The sequence below is a fragment of the Oncorhynchus nerka genome, linkage group LG15, assembly GCF_034236695.1.
Source record: "Oncorhynchus nerka isolate Pitt River linkage group LG15, Oner_Uvic_2.0, whole genome shotgun sequence".
NCBI lineage: Eukaryota > Metazoa > Chordata > Actinopteri > Salmoniformes > Salmonidae > Oncorhynchus > Oncorhynchus nerka.
Genome location: NC_088410.1, coordinates 36,575,100 through 36,601,098, shown reverse-complemented (window position 1 = coordinate 36,601,098; position 25,999 = coordinate 36,575,100). Strand labels below are relative to the sequence as shown.

The 25,999-nt window shown below is 44.5% G+C and overlaps 1 protein-coding gene across 1 annotated transcript; it reads right to left on the bottom strand.

The window, feature by feature from the left end:
* Positions 1 to 630: 630 nt before the first annotated feature.
* LOC115142593 (sphingosine kinase 1-like) lies at positions 631 to 25,595 on the bottom strand. The gene is made up of 5 exons (XM_029682165.2): positions 24,842 to 25,595; positions 9,557 to 9,706; positions 4,333 to 4,427; positions 3,894 to 4,009; positions 631 to 2,456 (listed from the first exon to the last, which is right to left on the bottom strand). The coding sequence occupies exons 1-5, from the start codon at positions 25,266 to 25,268 to the stop codon at positions 1,541 to 1,543; spliced, it is 1,704 nt and encodes a 567-aa protein (XP_029538025.1). The 5' UTR covers positions 25,269 to 25,595; the 3' UTR covers positions 631 to 1,540.
* Positions 25,596 to 25,999: the final 404 nt, after the last annotated feature.

Genomic DNA, 25,999 nt, shown 5'->3' with positions numbered 1-25,999 from the left:
TCAGGCTAGCTACTGTATTAGCATCACATTAGCCTTAGGTTGCTCTTGTCATCATTTTGTAGTTTATCTTCTCTGTTTTCAAGCTTTATGATAAGGTGATGATTGCTGAGAAGGGGAAGGGGTCTGTGCAGTGTGTGTGTGTGTAGTGTACTGTTGGTGTCAGCTGTAGCTGCAGGCAGACAAAAGAAACTGGGACTGCTCTGTGGTGCACTGCAGTGTCGAGAAAGGGAGGAGGAGGAGGGGATGGATGGATTGGATGGAGAAGAAGGATGGATGGGGGAGGGGTATGGGGCAAGACTGCAGTTGGAGACCTGATACAGGCACTACAAGTAATCAATCACGTAACCTGGACCTGTGCTACATGCCTTCCTCTGCAGGACAGGCCACAGCACAATAAATAAAGGCAGTGTCTCTCACTCTAGGCCGTTTTAAAGCTAGTGGTTCATGGAAATATGAGGTATAAAACAAGCTCATATCAAATTACTTGAAGATACGTCTTCTTTAGTATATTTGTTTCCATGTCAATGTAAGGTGGCTGGTTGGTTGAAGAAGTCATGGAAGTATGGTGCATTTTCAGCTCATCACAACAATGACTAATCCAAAATAAACAAAATAAAACTAAATAATCTTTTCAAATCCAAAACCGGTCATCAAGTAGTCCAGAGTCAGGGTCCTAGGCCTTAGGATAAACTACCTTGAATCTTGAGGGTCAGTAATCAAAAACAACCCTATGGTAAATTGAGCATCGATGGTTGAGGGAGGATTTCGGCATCAGCGCAACTGTCCCCTAATTACTTGAGTTCAAATGAATTGGTTTCTAATAATGTCAATGCTGGCTGGAGATTGTATGTATCTTCCATATGTCCACGTCACAGCGGATGAGAGCAGTGAAGGCATCTGTCCAAACCCCATTCGTTGCATAAGAAGGAAAATTAAAGTTGAGATGCCCTCCCATTAGACAAAGCATGCCCGGGGTCTGTGAGGGACAGGGTGGGTGACTGACACTACATCAAGCCCTACATCATATGTACCCCTGGTACGGAGAATGTATGTGTGGTGGGGCGAAAATATTCATACTTCATGAGTTACTCCATAAGTATAAGACAGCAGAGCTCTTGATCGATCTCTCACCTTGGTTCTAGTAATGTATTCATGTCATAGCTTGGAACAGCCAATTAAAGGCCAGTTGCTTTGTGCTAGTGGGAAGCCATTTAGAACAGCCTAAATGCTAATGAATGGGAGATTGAGAACAAGGGGCTCTGTAGAAATGAAACGTACCCACCCATTGAACTTTTTGTGTTCTAGCCTTGCTCCTCCTTCATGGCACATCCAATCCAAACCTTCAATTCAAAGAATAAATTCAGAGAGAAGACTAAAAAGTACATTAATCCCACCTCCCTTTAAGATGTGAGCAGAAAATGCTAACGCTAATTGTTAGCATAGCATCATCCAGAAAATGCTAACTAATGTTAGCTTTTAGTGTAGCATACCATTAGCATAACATGCTAACGCTAGCCATCTATCCAGTGGATCTTGTTAATCATCTAGTGATGAGCCTGGCTATCCCGCCGTGTACCTGGGCCTGGACCGGCCCATACTCCACCACCTCCCCATCCACTGTGATCACCCCTTTTGGCGAGTAAGGCTCCAGCCGCAGCGCCCGCACCCGGGTGTACACCAGGTGGGGGCAGTTGTTGGCCAGGTGGGTGCCCTTCTCCATGGCCAGGAAGAGACGGAGCAGGGCCGTGCGTGATATGCCTGCTCTGACATATATCAGGTGGATGAGGCCGTCATCAAGTGTAGAGTCGGGTGCGGCATACAGGTCCTTTGCCAGGTGAGACTGGTACATGGCCAGCATGAGGACAAAGTCCTCCTCGGGCACCACCACCCAGTCGCTGGGCACCGGCTGGTCCAGGGGCACCAGGAGAGAGTCTGGCGGGCCTGTTAGGGTGGCATTAGCAGACATGGGTTCCCAATTCTTCGCCTTGAAGGCGTTGTTTGAGTTACGGGAGTTGTGAGCTGCGTTCTGGCACGGCGAGTCCTTCGAAGGCCGGCAGAGGAGGGTAGAGGAGCAGAATGCAGACGATGGCGGTTGGCATTGAGGTGACACGCTCGTCATCTCCTCCAACGAGACTGACGATTGCCTATCCTCCTCCTCTCCATCCACCTCGTCAACCGGCAGGTATGCCAGGCGGCCCTTATACACCCTCAAAGATGCCAACCTGACCAACGTCCCCATGGTGAAGCGGGCGGCGCCCACGTGGCGGTACTTCTCGCTCTCCACGTCCACGTCAGCCACAAAGCCCCAGGCCAGCGAGAGGAAGGAGAAGAGGCGGGTGGGGTTGGAGGGGCTGGAGCCCAGGTGGACGGAGGCCAGGTCCATGCGAGACACCAGGCCCTTACACAGCAGGAAGCCACAGCTGACCAGCAGCTCCTCGCTTGACACCGGCTGGGCCCTGTCAGGGGGGAGGAGAGAGAAAGAGGGGGGAGAAGGAAGAGGAGGGGGGAGTTAGCGGTAGACACGACAGACAAAAGACAAGCCCAGCTGGGAGAGGGAGCGGGGGGGGGGGGGATGGGGGATGGGGTAGAGAGGTCATGGGACCACCAGCCCCACATCAACCACTCAGCCTGCTGTCTTTTCTCCTCTACACCTCAGCCTATTAGATAATGACGTCTCAATAGAGTTCCGTACGATTGGGGTCACGTCCATATGGCAGCATATCCATATTCAGCGTGTATTCATGATTCATCCTAGGCATTAGGCTCACCATTCAATAACAGCCATTGATTGGGGTCTCTGTTCGGCTTTCTTTTATCACGTTTTTATAGTCAATAACATCGTACCATTTTGAGCTATTTTCTTAGTCACTGAAAAGAGAACTGGGGTGTAGTATCTCTTAACAACCAGTAGAGGGAGTTCTAACTATAAACTATTAGAGTCGTCCGATCCCACTGCTCAAGGCAAAACTGACCCGTTTTACCGTTGTGTCCTATAGCCTACAGCACAAACAGATCTGGGACCAGTATATATACATAGAACAACCGGTGATACAGTAAGCCACTGTTGATCAAAAACAGAGCAGCAGATAATATTCTGGATCCCCTGCAGGACAGAGAGAACAAAACAGACTCTGGGTCCTTCCTCTCATTGTGTGGCAGGTTGACTGGGGCTTCTGGTGGTGGTGGGGGGGTGGGAGAGATGGACAGAAAGGAGGGCATGCTGGTAGTGTAATTGTGATTCATTGTGTTGATGTTCTGTACTGTGGTGGTTAAAGAATGAGCCAGCAGCAGTATGTTTGTTAACCAATACTGATTCTGGGGATTTACTCAATACAGTTTGTCAAACATATGGGCAGTAGTAGGCCCTGTGCTGGTGTATCCTTCTTTACGGTCTTCCTGGAAGTATATTTCTCACACAACTGGATAAATTGGTTGTCAACTAATTATTCCCTTCTTTGAGATAATCACTGATCCAACATGGGAAACATCAAGGCAATGCATTACTTGACACAAATAATCATGCCTGATTGAGTACCTCAATGGAAGATGAGGGGGGAAGCACGCTTTTTCAAAGTACATTATTGGGACTAACTGCTGCTAACTAACTGCTACATGGTGGTGTTGGTGTGTCACCCACCCAGAGTAGTGGTGTCTAACTGCTACATTGGGGTCTTGGTGTGTCACCCACCCAGAGTAGTGGTGTCTAACTGCTACATTGGGGTCTTGGTGTGTCACCCACCCAGAGTAGTGGTGTCTAACAACTACATTGGAGTCTTGGTGTGCCACCCACCCAGAGTAGTGGTGTCTAACTGCTACATTTGGGGTCTTGGTGTGTCACCCACCCAGAGTAGTGGTGTCTAACAACTACATTGGAGTCTTGGTGTGCCACCCACCCAGAGTAGTGGTGTATAGAGGCAGCCAGGGCGTTACCAGAGCCCCCAGGTAGAATTCCCAGTGGGGTCTGGATGGCCTCCTCCCAGTCCTCTCTCTCCATCAGGCCATTCACAACCTGGGGGGAGCAGATAGAGCAGGGGTCACCCAACAGCCAGAGAGCCACCAGATCTAGGGCCACTTTCACAGATCAAAATAAGGCCTGGTCTAAACTAAAGTGCACTTTCAGTGGAAACTCTCCAAAAATAGGCTTAAAAATCGGTGCATATACAACAATATGCAAGGTCAGGCAGAACCACGGATCTCAGCAAACTGGGGTTTGAGGTTTAGAAGTTAAAAGGATGCCATGTTGGCACCAGAAGTTCCAAGACAGTTACTAGGTCAAGTAAGAATGCAAATTTGAATTCTTGTCGGGAATGGATTATTGTATTTGTGCCTCACCTCAAACAGCAGTCCGTCCCCGGACATGATGACTAGAGCACCCCACTGTGACAGGTCAGCCTCTCTCACCAACTCCCTGGCATGGTTCTGCCGCTCTGAAAACAGACAAGGAAGAAGAGTACATTTACACGTGTTTAGGTGTGTGCGTGGCTGTAAAACCACTGTTTGTGTGTTATTGTAGTGTCAAAATCCCTCTCTTTTGTAGTTGTGAGACCTTCCAATTACTTTGGGAATGAAGTGGGTGTGTGGTTTGACAAAGTGCGGAAATTTGAGATGGAGAGGACAAGGGCAGGTATGACCCTTCCGGGGACAAACTGTTGTGAATACAATAGCTGAACAACAAAACACAGGGAACATGGAATGTAGACTACACTGGAGGTTGGGGGTAGAGGACAACTGATAGGCCACCTCCAGTACCAGGCTCAGTGGAGGCTGGAGAGGAGAGGATGGCTCATAAATGTCGAACGGAGAAAATGGAATGGCAAACCCATGGAAACTATATATTTGATGTATTTGTTACCATTCCACCAATTCCTCTCCAGCCATTACCACAAACCCGTCCTCCTCAATTAAGGTGCCGCCAACCTGTGACCAGGCGAGCAGCACATGTCTTTAGGGCAGAGACAGTTGATATGCCACCTTAATGAAATGCAGTCTCACATTGCAAATTAGATTAAAAGGCCAAACTACGTTATAGGGCCCTCCATCAAATTAGACTGGGGCAATCAGCAGATTGTACATTGCGACAGGAGTAGGATTACGTTTCATTTATGATGCTGATCAAAAGGTCAGATTTCGTCTTTCTCCCCCAATGGTTAAGGTTGGGCTTAGAGGAGGGTAAGCTGATCCTAGAACTGTATCCATCATTCCACTAGGAGAAGGATTACGTTTCCCCTAGCACTGACCTAAGGTCAGTTTTGTGTTATTTCCCTGTATGGTTAAGGTTATGCTTAGGTGAGGGTAAACTGCTCGTAGAGCTGTAATACATTTTCTTTAGGGGGCAGTAGTCTATCAGTGGAGGCTGCTTAGGGGAGGACGGCTCATGATAATGGCCGGAAGAGAGGAAACCACATAGAAACCATGTGTTTGATACCATTCCACCAATTCTGCTCCAGCCATTACCATAAGCCCATCCTCTCCAATTAAGGTGCCACAAACCTCCTGTGTAGTCTATATATAGTGAGTGACTGGTACTGCTTCCTGTACCATCACTGTTACTTTCCAATCGCACCTTTTATTCCCCTACATTTCCCTAACACTCTGCCGGGTTAATATTAGTAGCACACTCTCAGAGAGAAGCACACACACACACACACATTTCCTCTCTCCTCAAAACACATTCTTTATAAAAGGCCAGACTGTCCAAGAGCTCTTTGGTTGTAGCCACTCAAGCTTAACAGCATAAGCCAAGTCTTTCTTTCTTCCCCAAGGAATATTATCTTTACCTCTCAAAGGCTGTGTTTACACAGGCAGCCCAGTTCTGGTCTTTTGACCAATCAGATCTTTTTCATAGCTGATCTAATTGGTCAAAAATATCAGAATTGTGCTGCTTGTGTGATCGCAGTGTCTGTTTGCACAGAGATACTGTATAGTAGTGTTTCCCAACTCCGGTCCTCCAGTAACCCCAGCAGTGCATATTGTTGTGGGCCCCTGACAAGCACACCTGATTCTACTTGTCAACTAATCATAAAGCCCTTGACAAGTTGAATCAGGTGTGCTTGTCCAGGACCACAACAACAATATGTACTGCTGGGGGTACTGGAGGACTGGAGTTGGGGAACACTCTTGTGGATCTCTATGCTCCCTTGTTTGTCCTTGCGTCTGAAACCCACTGACAGCAATAGCCTCTCTCTCTGTTTCCTTTCCGTGTATGTAGTCTACAAGACAGTAGTGTGATTGTTCGCGGCGGCGTTTTATGCTGGTCTTGACACAACAGTAGAGCGCATTCCCCTCTGCAACATAGCCTCAGTAATCGGATGCCTCCCCGAGGCCTATGTCCCAAATGGCACCCTATTCCCTACATAGGCCATGTGGTGAAAAGCAGTGCACTATGTAGGGAATAGGGTGCCATTTGAGATGCAGAACCTTTCATACCTTTCATTCATTACCCTCCTGCTGGGCCTGAGAACAGTATACAGGCAAATCAATTTCCCTTCATCAGTCTCCTCACGTGACATTTGCATGTGCAGAGGCTGTGAACACAGTGTGTGTAGATAGCCAGTCAGTGTCAAGACGGAGGGCAGCGCAGCTGGAAAATATTAGGAGGCTGGTTGCTGCGTAGGAGATGTTGCTGTTGTTTACATCCTCCCTTTACTGTTAATGGGGATAGCTGATCGTAGCCGATAGCACTTTAACACACACATGCTCACACTCATACACACAGACAGCTCAGGGGGGGGGGGGAGTTGGTGCTTTTAGTCATTTTTACGAGTGTTTGTTGTGGTGATGGGTTGGATGGTCTGGGACTGGGCGCAGTGCAGTACTGTACTGTAGCTTGACTGACCGGCTCAGTGGAATGTGGAATGAGACAATCATTACACTGATCCTTTTTCTCCATACTGGCCCTGCGGTGGAGGTGTGTGTGAGTTTGGACAACTATCCTGTTCTCTACAGTGTGTGTGTGTGTGTGGACAACTATCCTGTTCTCTACTGTGTGTGTGTTTGGACAACTATTCTGTTCTCTGCACTGGGTGTGTGGGTGTGTGTGGACAACTATCCTGTTCTCTACTGTGTGTGTGTGTGTGTGGACAACTATCCTGTTCTCTACTGTGTGTGTGTTTGGACAACTATTCAGTTCTCTGCACTGGGTGTGTGGGTGTGCATGTGTCTCTCAGGGTTGGTCTCAGGGCAGCCATTGTTGTCCCTCTAAAGAAGCTACAATTCGGACTCGGATTCCAAAAAAAGAAAGAGAGCGAGGCTTAACCTCCAATGCCACCATGCAGTTTCATGTCCCCAGACTCCCCTCGTTCCTACTCACTTTGCTTCACTCTCCTTTCGCTGTCCCTCTCCTCCCAGTCACACTCTCACTGACCCTGCCTCACACAAAAGGAGGTTCCAAACCCATCTCACACTAGGGTATATACAGTATGCTGCTGGGCTGAGTAAGGACACAGACATGACAGACATGACATTTAAAAAAGGACCATTTCATGTTCTAGGTACGATGAGGACTGCGCCAGGGATCCATAATGCACACTGACAGTAATAGCAGGGATCCTTTTCTACCTGTTCACAAAGGCTACGCTGTGTGTGTGTCTATCTGGAGACTTTGGGTCAACAGAGGTGGAGCAGAAGAGGCAGTGGTGTGTGTGTGTGCAGATAAGTCAACCAGGTTGGGAGCTGGAGGACACGCTGTGGCAGCTTAGTCAGCACCCAGGGACAGGGATGTAGAACCAGTAGAATCACCTCACCACACGCTCTCCTGTCCTGAGACCAGGCCACAGGGCCACAGGCTGTAGAACTCACTGTACTGTTTTGAAAACCAACCACAGCTAGGTTACAACGGCACTGGAAAGATAACATCCTGCAACAGATTCGCTGTAGGTCTCAAACTGACAATAGTAAACAGTGGCTTTTTCTACTATCTTGTTTTCTGGGCCACAGGCTATATTATGGACATTTACTGTCCTATTCCAAAACCACCACAGCTGGCACTAATCTCACTGGAAAGACTGTCACTGGGAGAATAAGAATAAGAAGATTAACATCCTGCCACTTTCCATCTATTAGGGTGTCTCTCAATAAGGTGGCTTCCTTTCCTTGTATAATTACTTAACTAGGCAAGTCAGTTAAGAACAAATTCTTATTTACAATAACGGCTTGCCCCGGCCAAACCCGGACAACGCTTGACCAATTGTGTGCCGCTCTATGGGACTCCCAATCACGGACGGTTGTGATACAGCCTGGAATTGAACCAGGGTCTGTAGTGACGCCTCTGGCACTGAGTGCCTTAGACCGCTGCGCCACACGGGATACTTTTCTTCTTCGTCTGAACTGACAGAGAGAAGGCGTCCTCATACAATTGATCCTTTTCAGAGAGAGAAACAGAGATCCATTGAGACCCTTGCACCAAGCCTCCTCCATGCCCAGTTGCCCAGTCTCCCTCTGGGCAGTGGACTCATCCTTCCCCTCCCTCTGGCACCGCCACACAGCCAGGGCTCCAATAATGGGCCTGTCCTCGCTCATTAGCGTCCCCATGCTAACCGTCCGCTAGGCTAGCACAGCTCTGGCCCTGCCTCAGTCTCACTGGATTAGCACTGAGAGCCACTGATATTTTCCTTTCACATTGACCATTTCAGCATGGTTCCAGTAAACGGATTACCAGGCCAGCCAGTACAGCTTGGCTCGGCTGGACTCTTTAGTGTTAAAAGGGGTAGCAATGGTGATGCAGAATCTTTGTTTGCAAACTAACGCCTGCACAACCTGTCTTACTCTGAAAAGTGTTGGCATCTACCTGTATGGTGACTACCTGTCTTTTCTTTTTTTCTCTCCAATTTTAACATATTCAGCATTTCAGAATGCGTTCAGAGGATTGCTCTCTCAGTTTTGGGAAAGGGATTCATTATCTTGTCTGCTCTCTGACACTGCAGTGATTTAAGAACAGAGGGAGAGAAACTCAATAGCCTGAAAGGAGGGCGGAAATGTAGGGCTTCAAAAGCTACATCTGGGTCATATTCATTAGGCCCCAAACAGTGGAAAACATCGTAGAGACTGCCTAAACGTGTCCAACAAGAAACTTTTCATTTTCAGTTGTAAAGCGTTTTGCTAAGGTGTGCCCTAATGGACATGACCCATTTGATGAGCTTTGAACCAGAAGCCTAATTCAAAACTAGTACATTATCATTACAATGTCCCCAGACTGTGGCAGCACACATGACAATGATTACCCGATCAATGTGGCTAATAAATTACCCCCCCACACACACACTATTCTTATCCAGGCTGCATCACATCCGGCCCGTGATTAGGAGTCCTGTAGGGTGGCACACAATTGGCCCAGCGTCATCCGGGTTAGGGGAGGGTTTGGCCGGGTAGTGCTTTGACAGTCGGATTATTCATTGACCTGTCATTGCAGGTGTTAGTGTAGGATATTGACCTGTGATGACCTGTGTGTCAGTGTATGCACATGCATTAACTCAGCAGAGATTACGTGTGTGTGTGTGTGTGCGTGCCTGCGCCGTTTACCTGCGAGTGTGTGCATGCACTTACAGTACGCTATACTCACCAGTGATGACCAGAGTGTGTGGGACACCGGCCTCGTTAAGCATGTGTTGGACGTGTCCGGTGAAGAGGCTGAGGGCCTGGCCCTTCCCACTGTGGGGGTTCACCAGTAGCATGACGCTACAGGGACGGTGCACCTCACTGTAAAGCACGCCTACAACAGAGAGATGCACGGACAGGGATTATGACAGATGTTAGACCTGCTATTTTTGCTGACCTTTGCAGAAAATCCCACAAACACAGAATCCCATACAAAGACAATTATAATGGGCACATTTTAAATCGCTAAAGTTCATATTCAGATTAGAGTGTTTAACACAATGTTTAGCTTAATTATATATATTTTTCCCCTTTCCAATGTTCTACTCAAGGTGAGGGTTGATGGTCACTAGACTTGATGCTTAACGTTATGGATTATTCTCATGTCTGTTGATAGTGATTGACGCCAGACTGGATGTACAAGGATCGAGGACACACTGATTCTGTTGCAGCAGACAGTCATTGCATTTTGGGTTTTACTTCCTAAAAGCCTCTCGGGCTGCTGTTATCAGAACATTTGGTGCTGTCTGATTAGGACAAAGGGCCCGTCTCCAAGAGGCCAGTTAGACATTTGATTTGTTTCCGAGCTGTGTGTTGTGTCCCTGTTGCAACTTGTAATAAACCAGGTAGATTTCTGATTGACTCAATCTGTGACTTCTCTTCTCTTTCGTTACAACAATAGGCAATGGAGGGAGAAGCTTGAATGATTAATTATTACTATTATTAAGGCCAGGAGTTTTTCCTGTTCATGTTCCATGACCAGGCACTATAACTAGGGCCCTGAGTTTTTCCTGTTCAGGTCACATTGGTGGTCAGGAAAAACTCCCATCCCTTATTTCTAACATTAATCCTCAGACTATACTGATTAGACAAACACTCAGAGCTATGACTCAGGGCTTCTTTGCCAATTATTAACTTTCTGCATCAGTCCGCTCTAGCTAAACCATTCTGGGAAATTAAAGTACTTTAGTCACGGAGGATGGGGAAGCCAGGTAAACAAGTTTGACAGATGATGAACGACTTGAATGACTTGCTATGGGTGGAGAACAAGGACAGTGCTTTGGATGCTTCCTGGATGAGGTCATCCACCAACATCTAACCTAATTGGCAGGACGTGTTTCTCTAGACGACCCCACGTCTACTGGAGCTACTGTCAACATATATCGCAGACTACACCATTACAAGTTAGGAAACACCACCTATCAGAGTTATAGTATCTGTACTACTGCAAACAGTGTATTGCAGTCTATGGTTGTGTCCCAAATGGCACCCTATTCCCTTTATAGTAGTGCGCTACAAAGGGAATAGGGTGCCGTTAGGGACACCGCCTCTGACAACACAGGTTAGATTATGAAACACCACCTATCAGTACTGTAGATATGTGGTATCTGTGGAGTTTGGTCACAGGGCTTTGACTTAGCGTACCAGGGCGTAAGATGGAATGGGGTGTGTCTACTGTAGGTGCCTTGTCACAAGGCAGTTAAAGTGACAACGTGTTTTCTTGTGTGTTTGATAACACATGGCCTCAGTTAACATAGCCTTCCTACTTTGCTTGACGTATATACTGAACAAAAATATCAACTCAACATGTAATGTGTTTGTCCTGTGTTTCGTGAGCTGAAATAAAAGATCCCAGAAATTATCCTTATGCACAAAAAGTGCATTTCTCTCAATTTTTGTGCAAACATTAGTTTACGTCCCTGTTAGTGTGCATTTCTCCTTTGCCAAGATTATCCATCCACCTGACACAAGTGGCATATCACACAGCTGATTAAACAACATGATCATTACACAAGATGGCACCGACAGATATGTTCGCCTCGTTTCGAGTCCTCAGGAAACTATGTAGTATTTTGTTTTTTTAATATATTATTTCTTACATTGTTTCCCAGGAAATCTTAAGTCGTATTACATACAGCCAGGAAGAACTATTGGATATAAGAGCGATGTCAACTTACCAACATTACCGCCAGGAATACAACTTTCCCTAAGTGGATCCTCTGTGTGGACCACCACCCAGGACAATGGATCTAATCCATGAAGCTGACCCAAAACAACGGCACCGCAGAAGGGGCAGACGGAGCTCCCTCCTGGTCAGGCTCCGTAGACGTGCACATTGCCCACAGCTCCCGAGTATACTACTCGCCAATGTCCAGTCTCTTGACAACAAGGTAGACGAAATTCGAACAAGGGTTGCCTTCCGCAGAGACATCAGAGATTGTAACATCCTCTGATTCACGGAAACATGGCTCTTTCGGGATATGTTGTCGGAATCGATTCAGCCACCAGGCTTCTCCATGCATCACGCCGACAGTGATAAACACCTCTCTGGGAAGAGGAAGGGCGGGGGGGTATGCTTTATGATTAACGACTCGTGGTGTAATCATAACAACATACAGGAACTCAAGTCCTTCTGCTCACCCAACCTACAATTCCTTACAATCAAATGCCGGCCATATTACCTCCAAAGATAATTCTCGGCGGTTATAGTCACAGCTGTGTACATTCCCCCTCAAGCAGATACCACAACGGCCCATAAGGAACTTCACTGGACTCTATGTAAACTGGAAACCATATATCCTGAGGCTGCATTTATTGTAGCTGGGGATTTTAACAATGCAAATTTGAGAACAAGGCTACCTAAATTCTATCAGCATGTTGATTGTAGTACACGTGGGGTAATAATCTAACTTCTGTGATGCATACAAAGCCCTCCCCTGCCTTCCCCTCGACAAATCCGACCACGACGCATTCCAGACAAATTAAGAACTCTCTTTGCCCGCTTTGAGGATAATACAGTGCCACCGTTGCGGCCCGTTAACAAGGACTGCGCCCCCCTCTCCTTCTCTGTGGCCGAGGTGAGTAAAACATTTAAACATGCTAACCTTCACAAGGCTGCTGGCCTAGACCGGCATCCCTAGCCACGTCCTCAGAGCATGCGCAGACCAGCTGGCTGGTGTGTTTACGAACATATTCAATCGCTCCCTATCCCAGTCTGCTGTCCCCATATGCTTCAAGATGGCCACCATTGTTCCTGTGCCCAAGAAGGCAAAGAACTTAACTAAATGAATACTGCCCCGTAGCACTCACTTCTGTCATCATGAAGTGCTTTGAGAGACTAGTCAAGGATCATATCACCACCACCTTACCGGCCATCCACTTCAGTTTGTATACTGACCCAACGGGTCCACAGATTATGCAATCGCCATCACACTGCACAATCACATCTGGACAAGATGAATACCTATGTAAGAATGCTGTTCATTGACTACAGCTCAGCTTTCAGTACCATAGTACCCTCCAAGCTCATCATCAAGCTGGAGGCCCTGGGTCTCAACCCCTCCCTGCGCAATTGGGTCCTGGAATTTCTGACGGGCCACCCCCATGTGATGAAGGTAGGAAACAACATCTCCATCTCTTCGCTGACCCTCAACACTGGGGCCCCATAAGGGTGCGTTCCCCCTCCTGTACTCCATGTTCACTGCGTGGCCATGCACGCCTCCAACTCAATCATCAAGTTTGCAGACGACAACAGTAGTGGGCTTGATTACCAACAACGATGAGACAGCCAACAGGGAGGAGTTGAGGGCACTCAGAGTGTGGTGTCAGGAAAATAACCTCTCACTCACCGTCAACAAAACAAGGGAGAAGATCATTGACTTCAGGAAACAGCAGAGGGAGCACCCCTCTATCCACATTGAAAGGACAGCAGTGGAAAAAGTGGAAAGTCTTAAGTTCCTCGGCTTACACATCACAGACAAACTGAAATTGTCCACCCACAGAGACAGTGTGGTGAAGAAGAGACTATGCACTCCTAGGCCCACCCATGGTTGTGTCCCTGCCCAGTCATGTGAAATCCATAGATTAGGGCCTAATGAATTTCTCAATTGACTGATTTCCTTATATGAACTGTAACTCAGTAAAATCATTAAAACTGTCCAGATCTTTGCTCAGTATAGATAAAAGCTTTGTAGCGGCCCCAAATACACTTCCATCTAAAATACATTTTAAAAAACATCCTCACACAAAATATAGGTTGAAGCAACATCATGAATTTGCTAAAAAAGCCACACAGTTTTTCATGTCTCATTCTAACCACATACCAACAATAGTGTTTTCGGTTCATTCCAAGTTGAATTCTTGTTTACCACTTTAATATCAACCAAATCGGATGTTTATCTGATGTCTTTGCCTAATGGGACGTCCCTTTTTTCCCTGAGAAAAAAAGTGTTTCTATGAAATGTGGACCCTTTCATAACAAGTAATGAAGTCCTGGGAGGATGGAGACTGCAAGTAATGAAGTCCTGGGAGGATGGAGACTGCAAGTAATGAAGTCCTGGGAGGATGGAGACGGCAAGTAATGAAGTCCTGGGAGGATGGAGACGGCAAGTAATGAAGTCCTGGGAGGATGGAGACGGCAAGTAATGAAGTCCTGGGAGGATGGAGACGGCAAGTAATGAAGTCCTGGGAGGATGGAGACGGCAAGTAATGAAGTCCTGGGAGGATGGAGACGGCAGGGCCCTCATAACTGTTGTCTAATGAAGTCCTGGGAGGATGGAGACGGCAAGTAATGAAGTCCTGGGAGGATGGAGACGGCAAGTAATGAAGTTCTGGGAGGATGGAGACGGCAAGTAATGAAGTCCTGGGAGGATGGAGACGGCAGGGCCCTCATTTATAACTGTTGTCTAATGAAGTCCTGGGAGGATGGAGACGGCAGGGCCCTCATTTATAACTGTTGTCTAATGAAGTCCTGGGAGGATGGAGACGGCAGGGCCCTCATTTATAACTGTTGTCTAATGAAGTCCTGGGAGGATGGAGACGGCAGGGCCCTCATTTATAACTGTTGTCTAATGAAGTCCTGGGAGGATGGAGACGGCAGGGCCCTCATTTATAACTGTTGTCTAATGAAGTCCTGGGAGGATGGAGACGGCAGGGCCCTCATTTATAACTGTTGTCTAATGAAGTCCTGGGAGGATGGAGACGGCAGGGCCCTCATTTATAACTGTTGTCTAATGAAGTCCTGGGAGGATGGAGACGGCAGGGCCCTCATTTATAACTGTTGTCTAATGAAGTCCTGGGAGGATGGAGACGGCAAGGCCCTCATTTATAACCGTTGTCTAATGATGTCCTGGGAGGATGGAGACGGCAAGGCCCTCATTTATAACCGTTGTCTAATGAAGTCCTGGGAGGATGGAGACGGCAGGGCCCTCATTTATAACCGTTGTCTAATGAAGTCCTGGGAGGATGGAGACGGCAGGGCCCTCATTTATAACTGTTGTCTAAATTTCACACAATTTCTACATGCTCCATTTATGAAAAGTCTGTGCACGTACAAAAATATAGAGATGTATCGATATTTTGCAGTGACTTTTTCAAGCTAAACATGTATGTATGCTGCATGTCCGCACACTGACACATTCTACAAGATTGATTGTATATCGATTGTATATTCAAACAATTTAAAAGTAGGCTAAATCCTACAGCCCACACCCCCAGACAAATTGTTGTTCACCATTTTGTTTATCAATACACTATTGGGGTTCTATGTCCTGCTTTGGTGGGCTAGGAGTTTAAACAGACAATGATATTACACTCCCATCACACAGCAACAGCTTAGCCATACTGTCAAATTACAGTACCAGTCAAACGTTTGGACACACCTACTCATTACTCACTTCAACCAAAGGAAACTACTCCGGTACATTATATTGTCAGTTATATGATACTGTCAGTTCAGGGATTATTGAGAGACGGGACGATCTCTACTTTTTTTCACAAATATTTTTCAAAATATTAACAACATTTGAAATACACAGTCGCAGTTAAAGGGTTGGACACACCTACTTTTTCTTTATTTGGACTATTCTCTACATTGTAGAATAATAGAGAAGACATCAAAACTGTGAAATAACACATATGGAATCAAGTAGTAACCAAAAAAAGTGTTCAAACAAAGATTGTTCAAAGCCACCCTTTGCCTTGACAGCTTTGCAGACTCTTGGCATTCTGTTTTTTTTATTAATACAATTTTCATCATATCCCCCATTTGCACATAATACATGTCAGCTTGCAATACAATATTTAAACCACTCGCAGATGTGTGTACGCATGGTCTAGAATTTGTGGAGAGGTGAGCACATTCTCACATCAGGTAAATGTATTATAAATTTCAACTTTTGCGTGAAAAATGGCACACGGACATTTTGGGGTTATATTTTGTACTTAAGCACGGTTTAGAAATGAGGCCCCAGGGCAGTGCCCTCATAAATAATTTGGCATGGACCTGTGCCAACCCAGCTGGCAAGGGCCCCAACCATGCTGTATTTTTGCTTCATCATTATCCACGAGGCCCGCTTTGTCTGGACCCATTGACACTTCCTCTTAGCCACCCTACCCATTCCCAAACATTCCTTCATTATAAACTGGCTGTGGTTGAGAGTACCACCTCCACCTACGGTCTTAGTTGTCAGCAAGATGCAATGGTTAGGGTCAGTTTTTCCAGGTGAAACTGGTCTCTAGCTCACCTGACCACGAAAGCACTTGGCCCTAGTTATATTATGGCCCTAGTATCCTACAGCCTATAACTAGGGTTTGGACGTTTTCCTGGTCAAATCAGGGAACATCCAGTATAACCCATCATCAGCTAAACAACATGGCTCATTGCCACATGACACATCTAGAAGAAACCAACAAAGCACACACGCAAACAGAGAGAAATAAATTAACAATCTGGGTTTCTCTAGAAATAAACTGACATTGCTCATTGTGTTCACCTCCCCACAATGGCTCTTTTGTACCCCGGGGAAAGCCATGGCTGCATTTCTATAATCATCATTGTGACTAATGAATCATGATACTAGATGTTGCTCTCTGTTTGTTTTGGCCTGGTGTGGTCAGAGGTCTGAACAGATCTGTGCCCCCTTAAACAATCACATCTGAGCATGCCCAGTGGGCACTGAGGTAACACAGTAGTGTGGGGGCGGATAAAGTTGTAACACCTCCTGCCATGCCCTTAAAAGGTCATAAACGTGTCATCCTTATCAAAGGTCAAATCTCTTAATCTTCACATTGTGTGGTTGCGACATGTACTGGTAGCACTATATAAAACTATAGTCCGATTGTTATCTGTTTTAGTCTGTTGCCCTTGGTTAAGTAGATAAACACTGATAGTATTTATTATGACACAAAAAAAGACCATAAAAAAGGCAGTAGACTTACTGTAGACAGACGAAGGCAAATGGGCCATAAACAATTATTTGGGATGGTTAAAGATGCCACTAAAAGGCACTTTCCAAACCGATTACTGTAGAACCATATTGACAGTGGTAAACCAAACAACTCCGAAGGAACGCTTGCTGTCTGACCGACATTTCAACTGAATTCACTAGTGCAGTGATTAAGAAATGTCTCATCTGTAGACTTCAAAACCTAGAGAAAAACCCCATAAAGAGTATTTGTCTGGTCTAGGCCTAGGATGGCATCTTAGAATAGCAAACTTGCACAGTATTGCGTGACAGATCTCGCTTGCGACTCAGTGAAGTGTCTGTTCTCGTTAGACATGGAAGACGGAGCATTTGTTTATTTATTAGCTAACGCTCTCCACTTTTCCTCGAAACTAAACTGGGTGGCTTACAGCTTCAATTGACTATAGAAGATGTTGGTGTAGGGTGAAGTTTCCCCTAGACACTGATCTTGGGTCAGTTTTCCCTCTACTGGTTAAGGTTAGGATCGGGGGAGAGGAAGCTGATCCTAGATCTGTACCTAGGGGAAAGTTCACCCCTGAGCAATGATGTTCATATCAGGGACAGGCAGTGAAAGACTGACGACACAGTTGGACAACCTTGACTTTCAGTTGAACATCCAACAAAAACATTCTTTGAATTATGCATTAGCTACTTATTCTAATGTCGCTACTTTGAGTGTAGCTCAAATTCTCTATTTGTGGAGACTGGGGAGGTATGACAGCGTTAATTGCGGCTGAATGAGCCTGAGATGGCCTAACTATCTTTATAGGAAGGAGGGAGAGGCAGGGTGCCAGGTGTTTTATACACTTGGCTGGGCCCAATATGTATTTCTGTCTGCAGTCTATGTGGTTATGAATACCTGATGTGGCCATTCTCCCCCCTCTGGCTCTCTCATTGTGTCGCTCTCTCTGTTCTTTGGGAGTTCTGTCATGGGGGAGAGGATGGGGGGGGTTCTGCTACCACTTCACTTACTCAGGCTCAGTAGTTTGAACATGCATCTTTCCTCCCTCCCTTCCTTGGAGTAATCCCTGATCTAACATGATCAGTGGTGTAAGCAATGCAGGGGCGTGCTTGCTTACACCTATCTGACTGTTAGATCAGCGATTACTTTAAAGTAGGGAGGAAGAAAAGATGCATTTTAAATCTAAGACTCTTTAAGTCTTCCTTAAGAGGACCTCATCCGCCACCTATTAGCCTTTCAACACTTTGGCTCGGCCACTTTATGGTCTCGGGCCAGACGTCACAGTTTCATAGCATCTACCATAATATTTTTTACTATTTTCTACATTGTAAAAATAATAGTGAAGACATCCAAACTAGGAAATAACACATATGGAATCATGTAGTAACCAAAAAGTGTTAAACAAATCAAAATGTATTTCATATTTTTCAAAGTAGCCACCCTTTGCCTTGATGACAGCTTTGTAGACTCTTGGCATTCTCTCAACCAGCTTCACCTGGAATGCTTTTCCAACAGTCTTGAAGGAGTTCCAACATATGCTGAGCACTTGTTGGCTGCTTTTCCTTCACTCTACTGTCCAACTCATCCCAAACGATCTCAACTGGGTTAAGGTCTGGGGATTGTGGAGGCCAGGTCATCTGATGCAGCACTCCATCACTCTCCTTCTTGGTCAAATAGCTCTTACACAGCCTGGAGTTGTGTTGGGTCATTGTCCTGTTGAAAAAAAAATGATGGTCCCACTAAGCACAACCCAGATGGGATGGCGTATCGCTGCAGAATGCTGTGGTAGCCATGCTGGTTTAGTGTGCCTTGAATTCTAAATAAATCACTGACCGTGTCACCAGCAAGGCACCATCACACCACCTCCTCCATGCTTCACGTTGGGAACCACACATGCAGAGATCATCTGTTCACCTACTCTGCGTCTCACAAAGACGAGGCGGTTGGAGCCAAAAATCTCAAATTTGGACTCATCAGACCAAAGGACAGATTTCCACCGGTCTAATGTCCATTGCTTGTGTTTCTTGACCCAAGCAAGTCTCTTCTTCTTATTTGTGTCCTTTAGTAGTGGTTTCTTTGCAGCAATTCGACCATGAAGGCCTGATTCACGCAGTCTCCTCTAAACAGTTGATGTTGAGATGTGCCTTTTACTTGAACTCTGAAGCATTTATTTGGGCTGCAATTCCTGAGGCTCGTAACTCGAATGAACTTATCCTCTGCAGCAGAGGTAACTCTAGGCAATTCTTTCCTGTGCAGGTCATCATGAGCCAGTTTCATCATAGTGCATAATGGTTTTTGCGACATCACTTGAAGAAACTTTGAAAGTTCTTGACATTTTCCAGATTGTCTGAACTTTGTCTTAAAGTAATGATGTAATTTTTCTCTTTGCTCATTTGAGCTGTTCTTGCCATAATATGGACATGGTCTTATCAAATAGGGTTATCTTCTGTATACACCCCCCTACCTTGTCACAACACAACTGATAGGCTCAAATGCATTAAGAAGGAAAGAAATTCCACAAATGAACTTTTAACAAGGCACACCTGTTAATTGAAATTGCATTCCAGGTGACTACCTCATGAAGCTGGTTGAGAGAATGCCAAGAGTGTGCAAAGCTCTCAAGGCAAAGGGTGGGTACTTTGAAGAATCTCAAATATAAAAAATAGTTTGATTTGTTTAAAACATGATTCCATGTGTTATTTCATAGTTTTGATGTCTTCATTATCATTCTACAATGTAGAAAATAGTAAAAATAATGAAAAACCCTGGAATTAATAGATGTGTCCAAACTTTTGACTGGTACTGTATATTTTGATTGACCAAAGTATCAGCTATCACACAATGTAAAGGAACAACCTCCAAATTCTTATTTTCTTTTTCATAAAATGCAACTAACCGGATTTGTCAATTCTGTCAGACACAATAAAAGGCCTTTCACTTTTACATTTATTGTCCAAGGCCTTGATATGTTTAAGTTTAACATTAGATTATTCAAATATGTAATACAAATCTCCAAACTTCTGTATGTTTTATAGCACTATATCATGCTCCAGGGCTAATTTTGTTAGCATTTTGTCCTTTTCTTAGCACAGCAAATACGTTAATAATTTAAGCATATGTTGTAGAACAGTGAATAAAATATATATATTTTTATATTGACAAAAAGATAGATCTTAAAGGGGTCAGCCATTAATGACGGAGTTGACAAGCCAATGATGGAGACAACAAATTCTCAGAATACATATTTTTGCAGATAAAAATAAAACCTCTATACAAATATTTGTAAAATATAGAAAATGATTCATTTGAAAACCCCCAATAAAAATATAACCATTTTATCAGATCTTTCAGCACTCGTTATATATTTTTTTTAATTGAGTTTTTTTTCCCTCTGGAGTTGACAAATTGCATTAAAATTCATATCCTATCCTAATCCATCAGTAAGCTGGAGTTGACAGTTTATGGTTGTGACAATGGTGATTTCAATATTTGTTTAAATCTATCAAAAGTAGAAAGCTTTACAGACCATGATTTGTGTTGTTGCACTACATGTAATGAGGACATGAAGAAAGGGTCCTTTAAGTGTCGATGACCCTGTTCATTCATGGTTCATTGAATTGACCAAATCTCCAGACACATTCTTTAGGAATCGCAGTTTTAAAATACATTTTGTTTAAAGTCAGAGTGTGCTAATTGCAACAGACTACACAAGATCCTTTTCAGTCAATATTCTTTATTGCCCGTTTTAGAATATTAAACACTTTGAGAGTTTTAAATTGGGAGACTTTGCTCTGGACAAGGGCATTTCCGTGCATTTTGCCTAAATTAAATTGAATAATATTTCAAATATTTAGAAAATTACAAATGCAAAATCTATCCCCTTATAAAATTCCACTAAATGTATTTTTTAAATCTTATAATAATAAAAAATAAATACATCCAACTATAAGAATTCCTGAGTTATGTGATACTGTAAGTACATAACCTACCATGATAAGCTCAACGCCAACATACTCTTAAATAGTACAATAGAAACAAGCCAAGTTATGCTTAATTATTGCATGTACCCATCAATGCATTCGTACACGTCAGATGTTGGTAGTACTAAATCTGGACAAATCCCCATTAGGAGAAAAGCCAGCTTCCACATTAAAAGGACTTATGGATTCTAGATTATTATCACCCATAACACATATCTGAAGGATCATATGGAGAAGGACTGGGCGATATATCGTGAATGCCAGTACACAGTTATGAAGAATACATATACCGGTAAAGATTTTTACAATACCGTCCATAATTACATTTTGATAAAGTGCTAAATAAACAAAAAGTTTTGTCCATGTTTTGTCCATGTTTTGTTGTTCATTAAACCATCAGAATGGAGAAAAACAATTAAAACCATGTGTTGCCATCCTAGGGCCATGCACTGCCCATAAAACATATTTAGAACTTTTGTTATTCAGAAACATCAAATACCGTGAAATACCGCCATACTGTCAAAAATATTGTGATATGATATTATTGCCTAGCTTTAATATTGAATGGATTTGTCATAGGCTAGCACATCCACTAAATGTAGTTAGCTTAACTGTCTGCATTTGTGCTGGTAAGATACAAATCAGATGTGTCTTGTGTAGGCTGTTTTTTTAGTCCCCCCCCCCATCACCCCGCAATTTTTTTTTAAGCGATCCTGAAATCGTCTTTGGACACCTACATAAACAGTCCCTCATTAACCCAAATGCATCTTATCTGTGTCTGATGGTACCTCACCAAGACAAACACAAATAGAATAGCCTTGTACACAACATCGTGGCAGTGTGTTTGAGCGAGTAAACAGATTCTGGCTGAGTTGAGACTCAAACCAGACCGACCACAAAGGGTGTGGAGGGAGGAGATGCCTGGTGTGGTGATTTGTTCTCAGAGAGAGAGAGAGAGAGAGAGACAGGGGGAGAAAGAGAGAAGAGCGAAAGAGATGCAGAGATTGGAGAGAAAGATGGGGGAGAGAAAAAGTGGAAAAAGGGGGAGAGAGAGAGAGAGAGATGAGGGAAAGATAAAGAAGGATAAAGAGAATGGCAAAGATGGAGATGGAGAGAGAAAGAGGGGTGTTAAAGAAACAGCGTAAATCAGTGAGAGACACTGAGTTGAGAGGAGCGGAGAGGATCTAACCACCGGCTGTCACTCTCCTCTTGAGTGGTGTCTCCTGGGTATTTTCGGCAGTGGGGTGAGATGGGCGAGACAGCTTAATAAAAAAACGACTCCGAAGTAAAAACTCTACGGATTTTTATAACCTGTAACTGACAAGACTTTCGCAATTGATAGAATTAAACTATCACTCAGATTTAACTAAAGATGTGCACCTTACATGCTTACAGTACATTGTCTGTAAACATACAACGTAACGTAACAGCAGATTATAGCCATGATACTTTACAAATAAAGCTGTGTAGAGGAAGCTGGCTACCCACCATGAAAACCCACAACCACATAGTGAGAGACTGCCCTTCTCATGGACTATAATAGACCATTTTGGTCTTTGTTGAAATGTGGTTCAAGCGTTGTGTCATTAGCCGAATAGGGAACACGCAAAGAACACAGCAAGCCATAAACAGACAAGGACATTCACTTTCTTTTCATTGCTATACAGATGTAATTAAAATCTCATTCAATGTGCTGTGCATTGTTATGTGAAGCCATGAGGGAAAAACACAGATACAGATTCTTATCAACATTATTGAGTGACAATGACATTTAGCTGATTTTCTGACCAGCTTGTGTGTTGTAATTCCTCTTTCTATCATCTTCACTGAGGGGCCTGAAACACTAAGCTGCTGTGAGCCCAAGGGTCTAAACAGGGAAGGCCCCAGAGAGAGGTGTGTGTGAGTGTGTGAGTGTGTGAGTGAGTGAGTGAGAGAGATGGGCTTAGTCAGAGGTCTTGACAGCACGTCAAGGCTCATCTTGGAGAATGTCCGACAAGAGTCCTCAGGGAAAAGGACTGCTGTCTCACTGCTGGGGCCTTCGAGTGAAAAAAACACACAACTTTCCATCTTCCTCTTTTTCTCTCACGTTCTCTTCTGCTTCTGAAGCAGAGGAACATATGTACCCATGAATACAGAGAACTCAATGCTACCTATATACTTAGAAAAAACAATAACTACAAGCTGAACCGTGGCCCTGGGGAATAAAAGATAACTCTGTAAACAGTGGACATCTGTGGTATATTGATCCGTTTCATCCAGGATCTATAATATCCGATAACGTACAATAGTATATTATTACTCCTCATTCATTTCAATGTGTGCAAGGATGTCTAAATAAATACAATATGCTGCCATCCTAGTATTAAATTAGATATGCTTTGTTGTATGATTACACCCGGGTTCATTACTATACCCACATTCTCTAAATGTGTATTGTAATGCATGCTGTTGTCCATGCAGTGCATGTGGTTTGTCGAAGGGGCCACTGGGTAATATATTAGTAATGGTATTGAGTGTGCTGGAAGCGACCTGCTTTGTTGCTGAAAGTAGAGGCCCTTGAGATGTGTGACAATGATGCCCGTCTTATTAATTCTCCTCCCTTGTCCCAAATGGTACCCTATTCCCTACTACAGTGCACTACTTTTGACCGGATCCCATGTAAATGGAGAGACATTTGGGACGCGGGTTCATTTCACACTACATATGTACTGTAATGACATGGGTGCCGCGGGATAGAAGACCATGTTGATTTACAGGCAGATGAACAGACAGTAAAGCTTCCTAAAATGGTATGTTGTTTTATGGTAATCAAATGGTTGTGTAAGCATTGAGGAGATATCAATGTCTAGTTTCAAAGGCAACTATAATATCCATAGTACAGTATCTTGCAAAGTTGACTTCTATCTCATCTCTCCACTATCTTGGCTATTGGACAGTTTGATCATTGGACAGTTTGATCATTGGACAGTTTGATCAGTTGTAGTTAGATTGTGCAGCTGCCCACTTCTCCCCCACCATTAGAATTGACGGCACACAGGCATGAATTCATGTATCGCGTAAATAGAAATACCTCACTTTGCTGAGGAATTTCTATAGCTCACATCCCTTGATAAAGCCTCTATAGAATTCCCAGCATCTCGGTTTATAGGCTACCTTCGTCTGTTAAGTTAGTGTGATTGGATGACTAGGCTATAGACTTACATAGCACTTCACTTCTGGAAGGAACAACCTTTTATTGGTTCCCTGATTTGTTAGCATGGCTACAAGGTAAGAGACAATGGATGTGGGTTGACCCGTGTTTCTGAACCTTACAATTAAAGTGCATTATTCCCACTAGAGTAATTATAGATTTATATCCCTTAGCACTCATACCTTTAATAGGCCTATTGTCTAGATCAGGTTTTAACCCTAAACACCTGATTCAATTAGTCAACTAATCATCAAGCCTTTGACTAATTGAATCAGGTGTACCGGTTTAGGGTCAAAACAAGGAGAGAAGCATGTTGGGAAATCCTGATCTGGATGTTTGTTTCTTCTCTGTTAGTATTTCTCTATTAGTTGGCTTAGGCCAGGGGTATTCAACTCTTACCCTACGAAGTCCGGAGCCTGCTGGTTCTGTTGTATCTGATAATTAATTGCGCACACACCTGGTGTCCAGGTCTAAATGAAATTGGGGGGGGATTCAAAGTCCAGAGTTGAGATTGAGGAGGTTAAACTATTGTTATTCTAGATGCTGTTTTGTTGTTACTTTGGGCTGTTAAAGGTTGCTTCGTGAACATTCTGTAATTTGAGTGTCAGTCTGACCAATCCTATTGTTTTATTCATTTACAGAAATTACTTTAAAAGGTAATAGAATAGCCTGAGACAGTTGACACCGATAAGAGTGAGGAATTTGCGCCACAGCAGTAGATTAGATTATGCAAAGACAACCGTTCTTCCTATGTCAATGACTAAATCATGTGCGCAAGACAGGCATACCAACTTGATAAATAACATGAATGTGATAAGCACACACAGCACTTTCCTCAACCACAAAATTATACGAAACTATATGACTTGCTCACGATTTCTCAAATGTTGTTGACGAACAGAGCTCTCCCGGATGGTGCCAGCCCATTTCTCTGCCTCCTCCAGGTTGGCGCGTGGGTCCTGGAACTGGGATACCCGAAAGCACTGCTCGACCCGCTGCCTGGACACTCCAGAGCTCATCCATCGTCTTTTAAAGGGGTAGAAATAGACAGAGAAGTACGCGTCCGCGTTGTCATCTGCGCTGAAAGCCCGGCAGCCGACACAGTCCCTCAAGTTGAAAACCACCTTGCTCCGTCCCGCAGGTGTTGACGTGATCTTCTGAATGGTGAGATCTCTCTCGGTTAAACTCACCGCGTACCTCACCTTTCGGTTGCCGGTGGCTGTGAATTCCCCGTACTGCAGAACCTGGGTGATTCCGTTGCGATATGGTGGAGGGTCCGATTCGGTTATCTTCGGGTCCATCCTGCGCGCAGAGGGAGGAAGGGACGCGATCCGCAGACCTGCTTGCGCGTGATAAGGGAATGCACACAGTCAAATACCCGCTGAAGAAGCAAGCGGTCTGCTGGGCAAGAGACTGCGAGTGATTTCAACGCTATTAAGATGTTTTCCCTTTGAAAAATAAGTGTCAGATCGCTCTCTAGTGATAGAATTGAGGAACGACAATTAAAGCGTTGTGCACGGCGCCCGTACCTGTCACCAAAAGTGCTCGACTAGATTTGCCCACGAAATAAGATATAAAAATTTTTGACAGTACATTTCACATGGGACCTGTCCATTAGTTATCATGTTAAGACTTTTTCATCAGGCCCTGTTTACAAAGTGCATGACCATTGTGTCATTTCGAAAGAATGTAGCCTACGTGGGCTTCTCTTCGCTGACCAGCGCACCAAGGGCGCAGAAAGTGGAGGGCAAAGCACACTTGTCATATCAGTAGAATCTCAGGGGAAATTCCAAATTGGTCTAGTCTGAAGAAGTGTCCATTTTTAGAAGACTGTATTAGGCTACTTTGAACCCATGCGTAAAACTGGGCAGCCTTGCCATCTATATGGGGCGGCAGGGTAGCCTAGTGGTTAGAGCGTTGGACTAGTTCAAATCCCCGAGCTGACTAGGTACAAATCTGTCGTTCTGCCCCTGAACAGGCAGTTCAGTTAACCCACTGTTTCTAGGCCGTCATTGAAAATAAGAATTTGTTC